Source organism: Melitaea cinxia, chromosome 1 (assembly GCF_905220565.1).
Source record: "Melitaea cinxia chromosome 1, ilMelCinx1.1, whole genome shotgun sequence".
NCBI classification, from domain to species: Eukaryota; Metazoa; Arthropoda; class Insecta; order Lepidoptera; family Nymphalidae; genus Melitaea; species Melitaea cinxia.
In genome coordinates, this window is record NC_059394.1 from 5,830,627 (window position 1) to 5,849,623 (window position 18,997).

At 31.7% G+C, this 18,997-nt stretch overlaps 2 protein-coding genes across 2 annotated transcripts; one reads left to right on the top strand and one right to left on the bottom strand.

Moving 5' to 3' along the window:
- Positions 1-4,566: 4,566 nt before the first annotated feature.
- LOC123655643 (cleft lip and palate transmembrane protein 1-like protein) lies at positions 4,567-9,848 on the bottom strand. Its single transcript, XM_045591408.1, has 9 exons — positions 9,495-9,848; positions 9,237-9,426; positions 8,662-8,798; positions 8,047-8,329; positions 7,776-7,964; positions 7,201-7,409; positions 5,720-5,971; positions 4,798-5,005; positions 4,567-4,758 (listed from the first exon to the last, which is right to left on the bottom strand). The coding sequence occupies exons 1-8, from the start codon at positions 9,758-9,760 to the stop codon at positions 4,912-4,914; spliced, it is 1,620 nt and encodes a 539-aa protein (XP_045447364.1). The 5' UTR covers positions 9,761-9,848; the 3' UTR covers positions 4,567-4,758; positions 4,798-4,911.
- Positions 9,849-10,107: 259 nt separating this feature from the next.
- LOC123655623 (putative uncharacterized protein DDB_G0282133) lies at positions 10,108-17,546 on the top strand. The gene is made up of 2 exons (XM_045591387.1): positions 10,108-10,200; positions 10,326-17,546. The coding sequence occupies exon 2, from the start codon at positions 10,437-10,439 to the stop codon at positions 17,421-17,423; it is 6,987 nt and encodes a 2,328-aa protein (XP_045447343.1). The 5' UTR covers positions 10,108-10,200; positions 10,326-10,436; the 3' UTR covers positions 17,424-17,546.
- The last annotated feature ends 1,451 nt before the right edge of the window (positions 17,547-18,997 follow it).

The following is an 18,997-nucleotide window of genomic DNA, read 5'->3' on the forward strand; positions in this document are numbered from 1 at the left end:
TAGGTACTTTCAAGAATCTATTTGCGTCTGAGAAAATATATAAGTATAATAATCGTTTTAGCGGGTTCGATTCCCGCCCGAGTCTGTTTTTTTTATATAAGTTTTAACATCTATAGGCTTTTAAGTGCCCATGCCTTTTTTATTTACATTTTAATTTTCAAAGCGTTGAGGCGTATTATTTTCAGCATTGCATGCTTCAAATTGCGAACTAAAGCTTATTTTCTCTAATTCTATGGTGAGTCCAAAACTGACCGTGAGAGATATATAGACCTATATATAGTTTTTTTTCTCTTTTTTTTCATGCTACATGCTCTATGCATTACTATTTTATAACACACTACATGCTTCATACATTACAATGTGTAACTCTACAATGTTAATTTACCGCATTGTCGACGGCCACTCTCACTTTTCTAAAACAGCCTGAGTCTGGTTGTAATATGTGTATTTTTTCTAGTGAATTTATCAAAAAACACAAGCATTAAGTTGCTTACCATAGGAACAGACGATCGTGTGTGAATGTTATAAGAAAAAAAAATGTAATTAAGTTTTTAGTCTCCTCGTAGAAATGAGGCTTTTGACAAATAGCTTTACAGGCTAATTCGTGTCCCACGGGAGTTGCTGGACTTTCCACTGGGCTCGTCCGCCGGGTGGCAGATAGGGGAATGCCACTCACACTGTTTGCTAGTGGTAGGCGTCTTCGGACCCCCACGGACCAAAACCAGGGGAGCAGGGGAGGACGTGAAAGTGCATCGGGGCGCTGGGGCCGTAGTCCGCTGTGTACGGGCTATAGCCACAAGAAACTCCTCTCTCGGCTCGGTTAGGTTGGTTCGGGGGTGGGTGTGTGGTGTTGGATAGCACGGAGGTGCGGACCACTGTCCACCCCGGGCTACACCAGGGGCGCCGGGGTGGTGGGAGAAGGTTACACCTTTAGGACGTGGGATCGAGAAGGCGCTAAGGGGAGTGTTACTCCCACTCGCCGGGCCAGCGTGCGGTACATCGGGGCACCCGTCGTCCGCGATGATCGGCCTCGCAGGCGAGCAGGAGGCAGGCGCGCTAAGTGTCCGAGGGCGCCTTTCGAAGTACTGTCACCACGACGGGCCCGCAAGAACAAACGCTGGTGGGATTGCGAAAGTGCTGAACGAAGGAACATCCCAGGGGTTTTTGGTCGGTGTGAGTCCGACATAACTCACGGGTCCCCCGGCCCGAGATGTATCCATAAGGGATTTCTCCTAAGTCAATAAAAAAGGTTTGTTCGTGTTACGACAGAGTGATGTGACACACACAGACGACAGATTTACATATCTACTGTATTCAAATCTATAGAAATAACACCTGCAATTTGTAAGTTTTATCAGATAATTTAGTTAAATTGCAACAAATTATTAATCGGCACTTTTATAAAATTTTAAATTAATCAATTTTCAACAGCCATAGATCTATCTATATAATATTATTCATACAAATGAATCAATAAATGTGTTGCTAAGTGACTGAAGTGTGATTGTCTGGAGTGATACGGCTAAATTATTTTTATTTTATTTTTTTATTTTCTTGTAAAACATTTTTACAGAACGAAAAAAATTTCGGAAAATTTCGGAAAATTTCTACTTCATACGTTTGCAATTTCGCAAGACTGGAGAGTCTGTCGGGTCAGCTAGTAATATAATATCAATTAAAGGGATGAGAAATGCCGCAAGTAGCCCTTTTTGCAAAATAAATACAGTCTCAATATCTGTAGGATATCCCCACAGTAACAGACCGTAAAGATAACACTATGCATATAGATTAAAATGTATTAAACGCGTAGTAGCAACATCGCTTAGTTAAGGAACTTTTGTAACTGCGAATGCTGCAGAGTTATATACACAAGCAATACAAACACATCACAGACCTTAGTTTGTTTGTACAATTTTAAATAAGAAAGTATGTTAAATAATGCAAAATAACAATGCAAAAGTTTATTTAATTTATTTTACATATTAAAATCAATTTCTAGGTTTTATATATTCTAAGTGTTATATTTAAAAAAAAATAACTAAAGCAATTTAAAAATAACGTCTTTATTATAACTTGAGCACATTCATAAGTTACGGAAAATAATTTATTATAAATTTTCATTACTATACTACGAGACAATTTATCTTTAAAAAATAAAACAACTTTAACTGCAGGCCGAATGTAAAACAATGTTATTTATAATAAATTAGAATTAACAATGCAAAATTATATAAAAAAAACAAGTGTGCCTACTATCGACCGCATGGAATGTTGTTTTTTTTTTACCTAATCCTATAACAGCACAAAACAATAAGACTAGGACTGCCATCTTGGAATTTAACTTAAATATTAAATTTCATCTATTAAAAGTTATTTTTTTAATAAATATTTTATTAAATTAATAAATAAAAATAAAATAGATTTTTGGCTATGTGCTAACTGCTGACGCGCTATTTTAACAACTGGTAATATATTAACTGCTACGATGATAAAAGAAACGTAGTTTAATAGTTTTACAACAAACACAATTTATAGTAATACTTCCAATATTCAAGAAGGCATCCTTACACCTAAAATAGATTCGGATTTTAAAAATTCATAATAACATCGATACTGTACAAAACAGTTGCCGGTAACAATAGCAATAAATTTAAAACTAGTATTCATAAGTTATTAGTATAAATAATATTGTAGTTATTTTTAAATGAAGGATATATAATAACATAATTATAGGTATAGTTTGTTCGCGTTCATCTCACGCTCATCGCTTTCATTTAGCAATTATAGCCACATGACTTATTAAATCGTAGTAAATTAGAACGCGTCTAAAGAACTTATTTGATCTGGTTAATTTTAACACAGCCTTCTAATTTACTGTTACTTTGGGCCAAGGCGTGGACTAAAGTAATAAGTAACACATATGTACGTATATTCTATTTTTTTTTTTTGGAACAGTCTTATTTAAAAAACAAATATGGCGTACTTCCGACCACTAACAATAGAGTAATATTGTAAGCTTAGTAAAGTGACACAAAGAGCAAATGAATGAACAATATTAAAAAGCCATAGATGAAAGTAAAATTTTATGTTCAAATATTATTATTTTATTTAACGATACCATATTGCTAAAATTATTTAAAAACCTGATAATATATTGAATATTTTTGTTAAGAATTAGTAGAGGTACAGAATTACGAAAAAAAAAAAAAAATATTAATCGAGTATCTTTATAAAAGACAACAAATTAATATTTCGTTTATGTAAAATGATCAGTATAAAAGACGTCATAAATAAAATTTACAACACAATAGCGGCCTGTGTCTAGAAAAAAAAGGCGACCCTATTAGTATTATTGTCACATTATTTGTATTTACTATACATAAAAATCATTGCGCCGGCGACACACTCTTTCTAACTCTAAACAAAAGGACTAATAACATTGTTTTTACGAAGCTTTCATTGGGTAATCCTAAGTCTCATCCTGAAGTCCCACAAAATTTTCCTGTGAACCACAGTAAGCTTTTATGCCAGTGCTATGGCTATACTTTTATATTATATGGGATAGCGTTAAAAATGTTCAGGGTGAAATTGATATTCAGAAATATTCATAATATAAAATAAAACATTTACAATAAACAATTTACTATAAAAGATTGACATTTGTAATATTTTGTGAGCATTTTTTGTGCTCAACATATAAAAAAAAGAAAAAAAAAACAATATATAAAACTTAATGACAAATCGCTTTAAGGTTAGATTGTTTTATATAATGTATTAACAAATTATAATTAGTGAAAATTTAAAATATAGGTAAAGGACGCAGCCTATTTTATCGCTCATGCTGTTCATTCACTTATACTCATTCACCTCTAAAAATATTATGACCAATCCCTATTTGCCTTTTAAAAGATATTGAAATGTCACATTCAAAAATATTAATTGTCTGTACCTACTCTCGAAATACGTATTTTAATAGTTTTTGTGTTTAAAATGATAAATTGATATTTGTTTTTAGTGAAATAAATAGTAAATGGAGTTTTACAAATGTCTGTAAGGTAATGTGTTGTGAAAGTAAGTGATAAATGCGGAAAAAACGTGAATTACGTATTGACAGGGGTTTTTTTACTTAATAAGACAGTTCCAAAAAAATAGACTTTATATGTATTATGTTAATGTCAATAATAACTGTAAACCAATAGTAATGACTTTTGACTGTTAACTTCGAAATTTCTTCGAAAAATTACCGAATTGTTATTGAAAAATTAAAAATAAATTTGATACTAAGATGTAAAAATTGTTGAGCGACACTCGAAGCTATTTTTTAATCACAAATAACTTTTTTTATATTACTTACTATGCTTTGGGTCAATAAATGCTGTCGATGTGAAATAGAAATAATTTATATAAAATTTCTTGGTTACAATGCACAAGAAAATATCAGCGTTATTGGTTTTTTAATTCGTAATACTATCACAGTAAATTATTGAGATACTTTTAGGTTTTTATAATTATAATGATTGAAACAAAAAACCAACTAAGCTATAAAGACCAAGTAAGACCAATGCGTAACTTTTGTAATTAGTATTTTTACTAGATTTGCTAAAAAATTAAACATAAGTGATTTTTAATAATGCGCATCATATAGCACCATAGCCTCGTGAAATTTGTCTAAAATATATATAACTAAAATAGAACGTGCAAACACAATGTTGTAATTGCAATTTTCTTATGAAATCTTTATATTTGTGTCCTTTTTTACTTGTAATTTTGTATTTTAAATAGATGTTGATTGTATACATACAAAAATGATGTTCTAAGATCTGTTTGAGAGCGTGGTGTAAGAGATATATTGCAATTAACCCATTTTAGTTTGCAGTTAAGGTAAAAAAAAATCTAATTGACATAATATCATCAGTCATCTTTTTGTTTGATTGGTTCCAGCTCTTCGGGATTTTCGTCCATACTAGCAGCTGTGTCCGTTCGAGTTTTGTCTACGGGATACAACCTGAGACAAAGCAAATATGTTAATAGTTTATTAATGGTGAAGCCGTATACCAATTTTTATAAAAAAAAATGTTTATTTATAATTTTTCATCTTTCATCAGAAAACAGTGCTATTTTAGACAACGTAAACTGTGATCCGCCAACGCGCATTGGAACAGCGTGGTAGATTAGGCTCTGATCCTTCTCCTACATGGCGAAAGAGGCCTATGCCCAGCAGTACCATATTATAGGCTGAAGCGTTAACTTCTGTGATTTTATTTACTAATTTAGAGTTATGTCCACACTACTAACAATCTCCATTTCTACTACTAAAAACTATAGAGCGATAGACTTATCGATTGAATACAGTCAAACTACATAGGTTATTTATTCGTTTACTTTAAAAGTTATAACTAAAAGTTACGTTAACTATTTGATTTCTTTTAACACAAAAATTCATTGCAGAAGAATAATTAATAATAATAAATAATCATTGTAGTCCATACACACACGGATCTGTTTCTAAGGTAAAGAAACTTAATGCTTGTGTTATAGGTAACGGCCAGCTGATATAGTTACATATTTTTTTCGATACATGTATATACAAATAATACATAATTAAAATAAATATATAACACCCAGTCACTACAAACTGCGCCAACGGGCTAGTATATAAACTTAGCTTAGTGAAATATAGTTTTATTTTAATTTCGTGTCAGCTGGACAAGCGTCTCACCATCTCTGGTACAGGTAGACTAGGAAGACGAGGTCGTCGCGGAAGCAGGCGACGCGGTGCGCCGTGGGCATCGTGATGACGAACGCGAACACGTCGTCGATGAACGTGTTGAAGGCCTTGTACATGAAGGCGCGCCACGGCAGCGCGGCCACCGAGCGCAGGCGGTAGTTCACGAACAGCTGCGGCAGCATCAGCAGGAACCCGAACGCGTACACGCCGTTCACCACGCTGTGCAGCGCCCACGAGTACCACCTGCTCGACGTGGAGCACGATTACTGAGTTGTACATCGGAATACTACAATGACGAAACTCTATGTCGTGGAGGACGTATAACTAGAATAGCGTGAAAAATCCAAAAATAAATGCAATTTTTGACAAGAAACAATACATAATTTTAATATATATTTGTGTAACGTTATCTCTGTATAGCACTACAGTAACACAAGTATGATAGTTTGGCAAGGTAGCACATGGCCTGGTCGGCGTGCGCCTCAAACTAGTACCACAGCGTAAAAAGAACCAGTGGGCCAACGCGTTTGAAGTCACGCGAAATGCCGCTTTTGTGTAGACATTCGTCATTGCTGCAGGGCTGCCACAATATCTATACATATAATAAAATGGTAGGAAAGTCAAAACTGTACTTGAATATTTTTTTAATAGAATACTTGGGGTGTGATCGACAATCGATACCGAAGCCAAAAATATAGTTTTTAGAATTTTTGTCTGTTTGTCTGTTTTTCTGAATGTATGTCCGGGATAAACTCAAAAAGTACCGCATGGATTTACTTCAAATTTGGCACGAATATTATTGAAAAGTCGGATCAACATATAGGCTACATATTATCATCCTATCACCTACCGGGAACGAGCAGTGAACCTTTATTTCCTAAACGCATTCTGTAACAACGTGTAATCTAACGACGCATATTTGAATGTTGTTGTTATTATGTTAATAACCATGCTATATAAGCTAGCTTCACACTATAAAAATCACGCAATATAAGTAACATAATGAAATGAATATAAATAGACAAGACAATTTAAAAGCAGCGCCATCTACGGGATTTTTCTGTAGATATGAAATGTAAAGAAGAAACGGGTAAATGAATGTTATTTTAAAAGGTATAATCGTAGGTATTTTTGGTGCTGTATAGTGTTCACGCAGACGACGTCGCGGGCGGCAGCTAGTAATATATATTTTATATCATCCGTTCTACAATTGTGTATTCGTATTTTGTGTGTATAGTACACATACATAGTAGTATGAATAAAATAAAAAAAATATTGAAGTACATAATATGACTAGGTTTATTATAAAGAAATACAAAAAAAATACAAATTAGGGGGCGTTCATAAAATACGTGAGATGTTTAAAGGGGGGGGGGGGGGTTCGAGTCAAATCTCATCTAATCTTACGTTGGAGAGGGGAGCCTCGGCGCGCGCCTCGTACTAGTACAGTGTAGTGGAGCGGTGTGACTCACCCCCTGTGCGGCTCGTACAGCAGCGAGTAGAGCGCGCCGGCCGCGCACAGCGGGTAGAGCAGCATGGCGAGGTAGCGCATGGCCTCCTGGTCGGCGCGCGCCGTGCTGCGCTCGGCCGCGTCCTGCCGGTCGCGCCACACGCGCACGCGCCACACGCGCCAGCCCGGCAGCGACACTCGTACGTGCAGCACCTTCGTCACCTTCCACGCCTGCAAAATATAATTTACGGTGTCAATAACTAAACATATTGAAATTCCAAAACTTCTCTTTCTAGTGGATAAAAAAATGTGTTCGTTAAAATAATCTATTGAATATTTATCAATTTAATCCTTTATTCCACAACAGATTCCTGCTATTAGTTCCCGAGTCTATAAACTCTTGTTATTTAGCTATCTTGAAGACAAAACTTTTACATCAACTCTTTAGAAATCGAAACGGGTTTTCTAGCACCAAAGAACATAAAATTCAGACAGAGTTAATAATAAGTCACACGTTGATCACACACATTAGATTATTTATTATTGAAGATCTTTAAGTTATAATAATAAATAAATAGGTAATAATGTATAAATCACCTCAATGACTGCACTAATACCGGCTGGTATAAGCACCAATAAGGATGTTTGTTCATCCAAAAGATAAAAGAAAATAACAAGTTGTGAGAAAGCGCGCCAAATAACTGTTCGTGCGGAAAGACCAGCCAGTGAACGCTTTCGTCGCCAAAATGACACATCGTTCTTAAACGCCAAGAAGTCAAATAACAACTGAAAAAAAAATTATACATATATAGAAATTAAAATAAAAACAATCAAAAATAATTAATTGAGTATAATTAGATACACTTACATGACAACTAGCAATTACAACGGTAGCAGACAGCAAATATAGATTAGTGTCTGCAAATATTCCCTTTACATCGTCCACATCCTTGTCGCTGAATCCTAAACTACGAAGCTGTTCCAATGCGAGACGTACATGCAAAGCAAGACGCAGAGAGCCGTATGACGTGGGAGATACAGTTATTGTTACATTGACTTCAGGTGTACTACTATTTAAAACTTGTAATTGGGATATACGAGATTTCAATACATTATGCTGTATAATTGGTAGGAATTTATCACCACGAATTCTGTAATAAGAAACAACGATATTTTTTTATTTCATTTATATTTTTTGTAATCTATTACATATATTATTTTATATATATCAATTACCTATTACAGATAATACAAGAATTTATCCGTTTATATTAGAAACAGATGAGATGTAACAAAGCATACTTATTTTACAGTTTTAATGCCACAGTTATAATAAACTCATGATTGTTTTTTCCAAAACATTAATAAAAATAAAATCACAATAAAAAATTATTCAAATAAGCTTCAAAAGCACTATTATATATTTATATTTAAGTGGTACTAAATCAATATGTTATTTAAGTTAATAAATAAAAAAGAATACCTCATGTATGGATACAGTTCATTAGGTATCTTGTGGACTGGCAGATTCAAACTATCAGTTAAGATAGCCAATGGTGCATGAGTGGCTATGTGTGCATAAGGCTTAATGATTTTTCCTTTCGGTTTTGTTTCACCACTCTGAAAGAGAAGTTATATTTAAATTAACATATAAATTGCATTTTCTTTAAAAAACATACTTCATAAGTAATTCTTACATGAAATAATTTAATTCCTTTTAAAAATAGGTAAAATATAGAAAAATAGTATATAAATAAAGTAATATAATACAAATTTGTAAAAAATAATTTTAAGTTTGTCCCATTAAAAAAAGCCTACTACAAGCAAGTTTACTTTCAAATTCTATAGTTGGTAGAATTGTGAAAACAGGAGACCAAAAATACAATTACAATCTTTGAGAAAAAAATTCTATTTAAACATATATGAATACAATTACTCACATAGATAGTGACATACACAATAGATTGGCAAAAATGCAGACATTTTTTAGTGTGCATACATATCGTAACTAATATCCTACTCTGAAAATATAAAAAAGTTATAAAATATTCCGCTTACATTAGATTGCAGAAGATTGAATGTAGCAGCCTGGGGTTCAGTATGTGTAACTAAAGGTAATGTGTGAACAGACTCCGTGCGAAATATTTCAACAAAATCGTCATATAGACGATTTTCGTCTAATAAGACTGCGTGCATAAATAAAGTTCCATTATTACGGGTTTTCCGCGGAATTTTCAGCGTCACAACCCTAAAATGATACATTCATTAGAATAAACGCTGATAGAAATTATACCACATACTTTGAAGAACACTTACACTTTTGCTTCATTTCTATAGTTAAATTTCAGTGAAGTGTGTACTTTATTCACAGAATCATAGATCCCATTCTTATAAGGTTGTTCCTTAACAGAAGTATATAAAACCAGATGCTGTACTGGATTTGATGTTAAATAATTAGAAAAACATCGCTCGCCACGACTGCATTCCGGCGGTATAAAAATTTCAGCTAAAGTCCAAATTGTATTAATAACATAACCCGCAAATATTAATGTTAGTATCAGGGTTATTGAAACGTACTTCATATTTCTAATTTTATTTTAAATTAATGTTAAATTTTCTAGTTTTTGACAACAAATAGCCATTTCCAATGAAATTCCATCAATCCATGACAATTCTGACATTGTTACAAGATATTTTGACATGAACGTCAGATATTTGAAAAGTTGAAAATAATGAAATCAAAAATTTTAAAAATAGTTTGCTAGTCTAAAAACACAATCAGCGTCATTAAATATGAATCAAAAATACAAATATACAAATGTGTAATATATATATATATATATATTTATTAATTTTACAATAATTTTTATCTCATTTCATTTTTAGTGTTTGCAATGTTTGATATTTTTTTACAACTTAAAACACCAAACTTAATGAAGTCGACGGAGTAGGAACGTAATAAATCGGTGTCTCCAAGGAAATAATATTGATGTTTTATGTTTTTTTTTATGAACTATAGTAGGTGAGTTTCTAACGTTCCGTATATTAAAAATTATTAAAGTTTTAATTATCAAAACAACATATGGTGTATGTGGCAAAATGTTTTGACAGTTGTCATAGATGTTTGATATTTTGTTTATATTTCAGTATGGGCGAAGTATTGTTCCAGTTTTAAAAACTGACTTATTACGGAATACGTTCGGAGAGGTGAAAAAATGATAAGAAATCAATTTAAAACATTTCCTAACCAAGGTAGGCATGGATCCTAAGGATTTGAGGGCCAACGCACCACTCAGTATAAGCGTCAGTGATGACACCACTAAATATGCCCACAGCAGTCCAACGCTTCAAGCTAATAAAAGCAGATCATATCATGAAATCGGATCAACCTCAATGGGTAAAATGGACGCTACGGCCGTGCGACCATGCGCTATTATTGGACCTGACCGGGTGCTCCCACAGACCTCAGGAGATGTGTGTTTAAAAAAAGCAGTTGAACCATGGCCTTGCTCAGAAAATACATACCGTCAACTACCTGATTACCCAAACAGGTTGTCTGACTATTCACCTATTAGAAACATATCACCAAGACAGACATTCCAAGAAAATATGCAGCGGATAATGGTACCCCCTAGTTACAATTATTTAAAAAATAGTGATGATAATAGCAACTTAAAAAATCCTAAGTTAAACATGCCACAAGATGCTAAATACTGTGATGTGCCTTATAATATGAACTCTGTGTCCAATGAACTTAAAAGTGTTAGAAATAATGATATACCAATGCCTAGTGTTAATCCAGCTTACGGTAGAAGTGTACCACATTATGGATGGCCTGGTGGTGTTAATATTCGACCGTCAAGACCTTATGTTGCTCCTGAAATTTATCAATATCCAGAATATCCTAGTTGTGTTGGTCCTAGACCTGTGACAATATCACATCCTCACAGAATAAATAGTGAAGACACTGCTCAAGTCTTTTCGGAACGTTTATATCAAGAGGCTAATATCCGCTTTAAGCCATATCCCACTTTAAAAGAAAAACATCAGCAGGCGAGGTATGACTATATAAATAATTACAAAAATAGTTTTCATCCACCTCATACATTCCCACCCCACAAATATGAATTGCAAAAGTCATTACAAACCCATCCCTACCCTATGTATCCCCAAGTACCTTTAAAATATTTAGACAGGAGAATACACGAAACTTTTGTTGATGGGTACCAACGGTCTAATCAACAACCAAATTTTAATTCGCAATTTACACATAATCCAGTTATTCATCCTCCATATGGTCCCATATCAGGAAATTGTATACAAAATAAATCTTTTGTAGATTCACCAAGTAAACCTATAACCACTAATAGGATACAACATGAAACTAATAATAAAACTTATTTTGAAGATCCTTCTCGTAATAAAGGATATCCCATACCTGAGAGTGTTTACTTTAGTGATGCCAACCATGCTCAGCATTTGAGAAGTGAAATTCTATTACCAAACCGATCTACACTAAATATGCATCCAATGCAACAACATCAAATTTACCGAAGAGACAATTTACCTATAAAACATCATGAGTATAATCCTCATTACAGGAATACAGATCAGTCTGTTAACTTAAATTATTCATTATCAAGGCTACCTTTACAATATTCACCAAATATGTTTGCCATTTCTCCATCAGATTCAAATACTAGTAATGATACTATACATACTATAGGAACTCAAGAAGACTGTGGATATGTAAGTCAGTCATCAACGAACAGTGTAAGAAGTTTAGATGCTTTTTCTAAAGACATTTATAGAAGACATGATTACAATATGCATACAGTACCAAGAAGTGTAAATAGTTCTGATAAAATATCTAAGAATAATAACAATTCTTCAAACAAAAAAAATATTGATGTCAGACAATTTTTACAAATGTGGAATGAAGGCGAAGATGAAGCAAATGAATCGAGTAAAGAAACTGTACATCAAATTCATCCAAGCATTTTTCCTACACAACCTAAAACTATTGATAACCAGGAACAGCTTTATGTTCTTGGATTAGTTAATGTTCCTAGTGAAGAACTTAGCAAATATGAGCATATTCAAAAAATTTCTGAACTTCCCGAAAATATAAAAGGTTATAATAGTATAGAGTTACTTAACCAATATGAAGAACTTTTAGAAAAACCAAGTAATAGTAATTACAAAGTCATTCCAAAAGTACATAAAGACCACTCTTCTATGTTAAAGAGAGCGAATGATAAAGAAAATAATTCTTTGCCTCGTCCTGTATCACCTTTAGATGTAGAAGCAAAAATAAGTCAGTCCGTTATTCATAAGGAAGTCGGATGTAATTTCGAAATTAAACCCTGTAGCCCAGAAATGTTAAATGTAGAAGCTGCAACACCAATACAGAATATATTAGGAGAAAGGATCATAGAAAAAATTACCAATCCAATGACATCCAAGTCACCAATATTACCAAAAAATGATGATATTAAACCTCACAATTCTGATATAAATACTATTAAAATTGCAAGCTGTGACATTATTAATAAACAATTTCCTGGTAATAATTACGGCAATATAGCCAAAAATAACAACTTTAATGTGCAAGATTTCGAAAGCAATTCTGGCATATCTTTCGCATCTTTGCCTAGATTGGATAATGATATTGAACTAAATTTTCCTGAAATTAATCAACAATTTATAAAAGCAAACAATATAGAAACTGAAGCTCATTTATTCCAAAAGGATTTAACCCAATTAAATGAAACAACTCAAGAAAAAAGTAGTCATCAAGAACTGAGTAGTTTATCCCCACAATTTTGTTTAGGTTCTGCACCAGAAAAGCAATTTTCTAAATTGAGTAAATACAGAAAAACCAAAAAATGTGATATGATACCCAAAGATGATGATATTATGGAGAAAAACATAGTTGCAGTACAGCAGCGAATAAATAGTGTAATAATAAAAAATCCCGATACTAAATTACAAGAAGAAATTGAAGAACCTTTCACAATGTCTAATAAAACTACATCTGAAAATATTCATTATAACTATACAAAGCAAGATCACGACAAACTTTTTTCCTCTTTTAAACCTGAAAACAGTAAAAATGAGCAAACATCGTTTGATACTGCTATTGACTTTAGCTTGAATAAACCTGAAACAGATGTATCTTACGACTGTGTTAGTAACAATTATGTTGAATCACATAATTCCGGTGATAAACAACAAATAATTATCAATGAAAATGATAAAGATAACGTTTCTAAGGATCTACCTCTAGAATTACGATTAGAACAGATAAAAGATCAGGAAATAGTACAGGAAAATATAAACAAACAACCAATAGAATATTCAGGACACAATAACAACACGGACACAAATGGCAATTCGGTTTCTAAGGAACAAATTCAAGAATTACACGTTGAATGCATAGAAGATCATAAAGCAATGGAAGAAAATATTAACAATGAAATTGAACATTCAGATCCTATTAATGAATCACACTATTCCGCAAATAATTGCAATATAAGCTTCAGTTCTGAACAAGAGTTTACTTCTAGAGACGAAAGCGAAAAATTACATCAAAAACAGATAAAAGATCGTGAAGCAACAAAAGAAAATATATCTAAAGAACCATTAGATAATACAATTCAAGTAGAAGAAAACAGTGCTATAATCACTCGTGAATCTTATGACGGTCTTAATACATGTAGTGTAGAACCACATCATTTTGATACGGTACGATACGATAGTCGAGATACGGAAACACATTCAGAAACTATTTCTTCGAAGCAATCTGAAGAACTACACGTAAAACAGATTAATTATCAAGAAACAATAAAAGAAAACATAGTTAATAACATTGACCCACTGGAATGTACAGAAATTCACGTGAAACATAACTACACTAGTCAATCTAATGTCTGTGTTAATCAATTTCAAGATGAACAACATACCTCTGGTAGTAGTCACGATATAAATTTTAGTTTCGAAGAGAATGTTATTAATAAGAAGGAACATGCAAAATTACATCTTAAACTGGACAAAGACGATGAAATAGCTCAGGAAAATATTATAAACAAAGAATCAATAGAAAACTCAGTAATTCAAGGTGATATAAATATTACTTCGGCTGCTTTGAAACAGCCTATGAATACAATTTGTAAAGAAAATAATATACCAGAAAAAAATATTTCGATTATATCAGAATTTAAGGAATTCCCTAATGTAGACACAAATACTACAAATATTGTAAGACCAGAGGGTGAATCTTTATTAGATAGTTCAATAAACATGAAATTAGATTGCATGGAAAAAAATAATGAAAAGAAAGTTGTGGTAGTAACCGGAACATTTTCCCACCTGGAAAAAATAGAACCCACATCGCAATGTAAAATAAAATCTGATGAAGATGACAACTTTAAAGGCAATATATATAAAAGTTATGAGTTGTGCGAAATAGATCCAGGAGCAGTAAACACTGCAGTAGAAACCATGTTAAATGGTGATATTGAAATTAAAACGATTGTAGAGAATGTATCATCTTCGACAGGCAGTAGTGAAGAATTGGAATATACCAAAGTGTTAGTTGAAATTGAAAAAAATAAAGAATTACACAATAGAGAAGAAAGTATATTAAAAATGCTAGATAATTACGATGAAATTGAAAGAGAAACGTGTACGGTGTCACATTCAATTGATGACTTAAATTTGAACAACCAGTCTAAAGACATCGAAATAATCGCTAATGAGGTTTGTCATCTTCGTGATAACGTTCGAAAAGATTTCGATGAAGCATGTAATGAAGAAACTAACGATGAAGAAAAGATGATCAACAAAATAACTCATGATGGATTTTCAAAACCAGAAACTTATGAGTTTAATAGTGATGGTAAAATGTTAATTAACGTAAGCAATGTCTTCAACGAACTATCAGACGGTAGTCAACACCAATATTCCCGTAATAAAATAAGTTCATTTACGAAAAACGATTATGAAACTATATGCAACAATGTGTCGGTCTCTACAATAGAAAACAAAATCATTACAAATAATACTAGTAATGTGGATACTAAATGTTTCATAAATAAAACAAATAATATTTTGATATATAAAGAAAAACAAATAAATAAAGAACTTTTTTCCCCATGGATTCAAAAACTTATTGTATTTGAAGATGGAAAAATCCAAAATAAGGCGATTGAAACTACACCTGCTAAAGTCGGTAGTCCTTTTAAAACTACAGACCAAAAACTCAATATATATACAGATAACAATGAGCCAAATAATTTAATGCGACAAGAAAATCGGACAAACGAAGAACAAAAAAATTGCCCTGATAAAACCAATTGTGAAAAAAACTTCGATTGTAATAAAACCGTTCCGACAAATGATTTAAGTATTCTTTCGGAAGATAATAATTCTAAAATTGAAGAAAATACAACACCTTCTGTATGTGCTTTTCGACCAATTTTTTTAAAAAGATCTTTATCCGAATCAGCATTAGATGACTATAAAGATGATGAAAGTATAGAACATTTTGTACCCAACAAGCGCAAAAAAAGAAATCACAATATCATACATCCAGTCACATCAGAAGATTTGTGCAATATAATCCAAACTAATCGGAGAAATTCTATTTCAACTTTTTACAATGATGATAATGTATTTATACTTATTGACAACGATTTAATTGTAGCAGAAGAAAATGATCATTCTGATAAAATGTTTTACACTGAAATACCAAATGAATTTGCAAATAGTATACAGCAAAATGATTGTATAGTTGATGAAACAACTACAACTATAGCAAGTGCGATGACTTCGCTAGAGTCTGATTTAATCTGTGAAGAAAAGCCCACTGTAGAATCGTGGGTAGAAGACGTAGCCTGTATAGAAACCGTAGTAAGTGACGATATTATAGATGATAGTGATTACGTGATTGGGTCACCAATAAAATTAAAAAACCCTGATGATAATATAAATGATCAATTTGAGTTTTGTAATTATGAACATATAGACAAAATCAAGAACTCATACAGTAGTAACATGTGCAGTAACGATAAGCAAATTTTAAAAACTTTGTACATGACACCACAAATGAATATGAATAAAGCACTTCTTGATATAGAATCTCATTCAGCAAGATATCAAGAATTTAATAAAACACAAGAACTTCCAAAAGAAAATAACGATTATCTTGATAAATTTGACGACAAGACTTTAACGTATAATAACTGTGAAGTTATATATGAAAAAGAGAACATAAATACAAAAGACATAAAAAAAAGACGAAGTGATGAGATAAATAATGACCTTTATGTTAACTTTACTAGTGAATATACTCAGGAAAAAGAAAAAATCCTATTACACAATGAACTAAAAGGAGGCAGTAATTTACATAGTCCAAAAAGAACTTTATCTAACTATTCAAATTCAAGCTCACCTGAAGTATCTTCTACGACTCCTGAAGATAAAAATTCTAATATTTTATTAAAAATTAACAATAACACTGATTCTAGGATATCAAATGAAATGGACTCCATCGAGAGATTAAGTTATAAACTCACTGAAAATAAGAAATATCAAAACTACAATACTAATTTCAGTTCATCGCGAACATTAATAACAAAAGCAGCCCAGAAATATATTCCACCTCTAAAAGAAAGCAGTCGCGATCTCAAAATAAAACTTCCTTTACCTAAACATCGCCTTCAAACATTAAAGCAATTAAAAGTATCCAAAGTGGAACCAAAGATAGATGATAGTGCAATAAAATATACACATAAAAATGCAATACCGCAGGTACCAAAAAAAATTAAACCAAAATTCGAAGATGTTCTTAAAAGTATTGATGAAATTCATTTCAAGAAACGTAAAGACAAAGTAAAAAAAGGAAAGAATGGAATACCCAAAGTAGTTATTAAAAAAAATGAAAATGGAGCACATTTTGCAAGTTGCAAAAGTGCTAATGACAAAGAAATATACAACCCGGACTTAACTGGGAGAAAATGGCAACCATGGGTTTTTCTTGAAAAAAATAATTTTATAGATAAAATGGCAGTTAAGAATAAAGTTAAAGCAATATATTGCCATCGAAAGAATAATTATGTGTTGGCTGAAAAATTTCGAAAATATAAATCTATTTATAACGCTAATTTCGTTATTTCTCAACCTAGTCCAGACAATTCAATAAAAGGAACATTAAAATATACAATTAGGCTAAAGCACAAATAAATGTTTGCATACTTTCCTGGTATGATGGTACACATATGTTGCAGTGATTGTTATTCCTATGTACATCCCACCATAAAATGGTCTCAAGTTCTTCTATCAAATACATTCCTTTATTGCATCAAAGATTTATATTATTTTATAGTTACCCATGTAAGTTCACTAAGTAGTTTTATTTTAAATATTAATATTAAAATAAGTTAAAATTAAGCCAAAATAAATATGAAGTGATAAAAATAATGTACCTACTATTTCAATGTATGCAATCTGGTTAGATCTGTAATTTGTTGATTTGTTAAAAAATTCTATTGTTGTTTCTTCTCTCATTTCATTATTCCACGCCTCCAGGAGGCTGAGCTTCATTATTTTTCTTTGTCAAAGGTAAATTCTATTTTTCTTTTCTTATTATATTATTTAAAATTGTTATATTTTTATGTTAACACACCTTGGTAGCCATAATGAGTATTAACTAATATTTGTTCAATTTTAAATTGTAATAAAGAAGTTTGTTTGAAAATTGTAAATAGATAAGATAATAGTTTTATTGTATTAATGTTAAACGGTGTAAAGTTTTATTGAAACATAGAATACGTATTTAATTTGTCAAGAATAAATTACTCCATTTGTCCATTTTGAGTAAGAGTGATAAATGTTACTACAAATCTACATGCAAAGACATCTATGATTGTGATCATTTTAATTGCTCATATAAAAATTAAGCGCGGTGTGATACTGTGGTTGAATAAATAAAAGTTAAGTTCAAATTATAAATTTACTTAAAGTACAAACATTCACTCTCAGTGCACTGTAAACAGCAGTCTTAAATTGTTTTTTTTTTTTATCAATTGACCGATCCAATACTAAAAATAAACCTTTTTGGAGTTATGGATATTTTCTCGTATTTCAATGATATAATATAACATATCATTGACATATCATATTTCATAGTTAAGATGGTGTTTATTTGCATTTATTTGTAATTACTAAAATAATTATGGAAATAGTCGATTGAAATTAAACATCAAAAATCCAGCCAATAAAGCTAATACTCAAAAAATGTGTGTAACATAGCAAAGTTTATTTTTGAAAGTGTTTAAATTAAAGTTAAAATCTTTAATAGTAATGGAAAGAATAAAACGTAAAGTTGTCGTGGAACATTAAGTGCCTGTTAACTTATAGAAAGAAACTATATAAAATAGTGTTTAAAATTATTTATTTCTACTAAAGCTAATATTTAAAAAAATGTTATTTAGTTCTGCAGTGCCTTCCAAAAGATGAATTATAATAAACAGTCACTCGAAAATAATTGCAATAAAAACATGATTTTTTTGTCTGCATTAATTATAATTAATAAATTAAATTGATGTGTGAACGTATTAAAATGTCTTGCTCAGAAATATTAATATCGTATTTGTGAAGTGCTTTGTACACCAAACAAAATTTTGGAAGTTCTAATAATTGTCTGATCTCAAACTAGCTCCGTTTATGTTTTGGCGTAACAGTGCCTCAGCTATGTTTCTATATAATAATATTTTTATATTATATACAGGGTGTTATATAATTATACCAAAAATGTG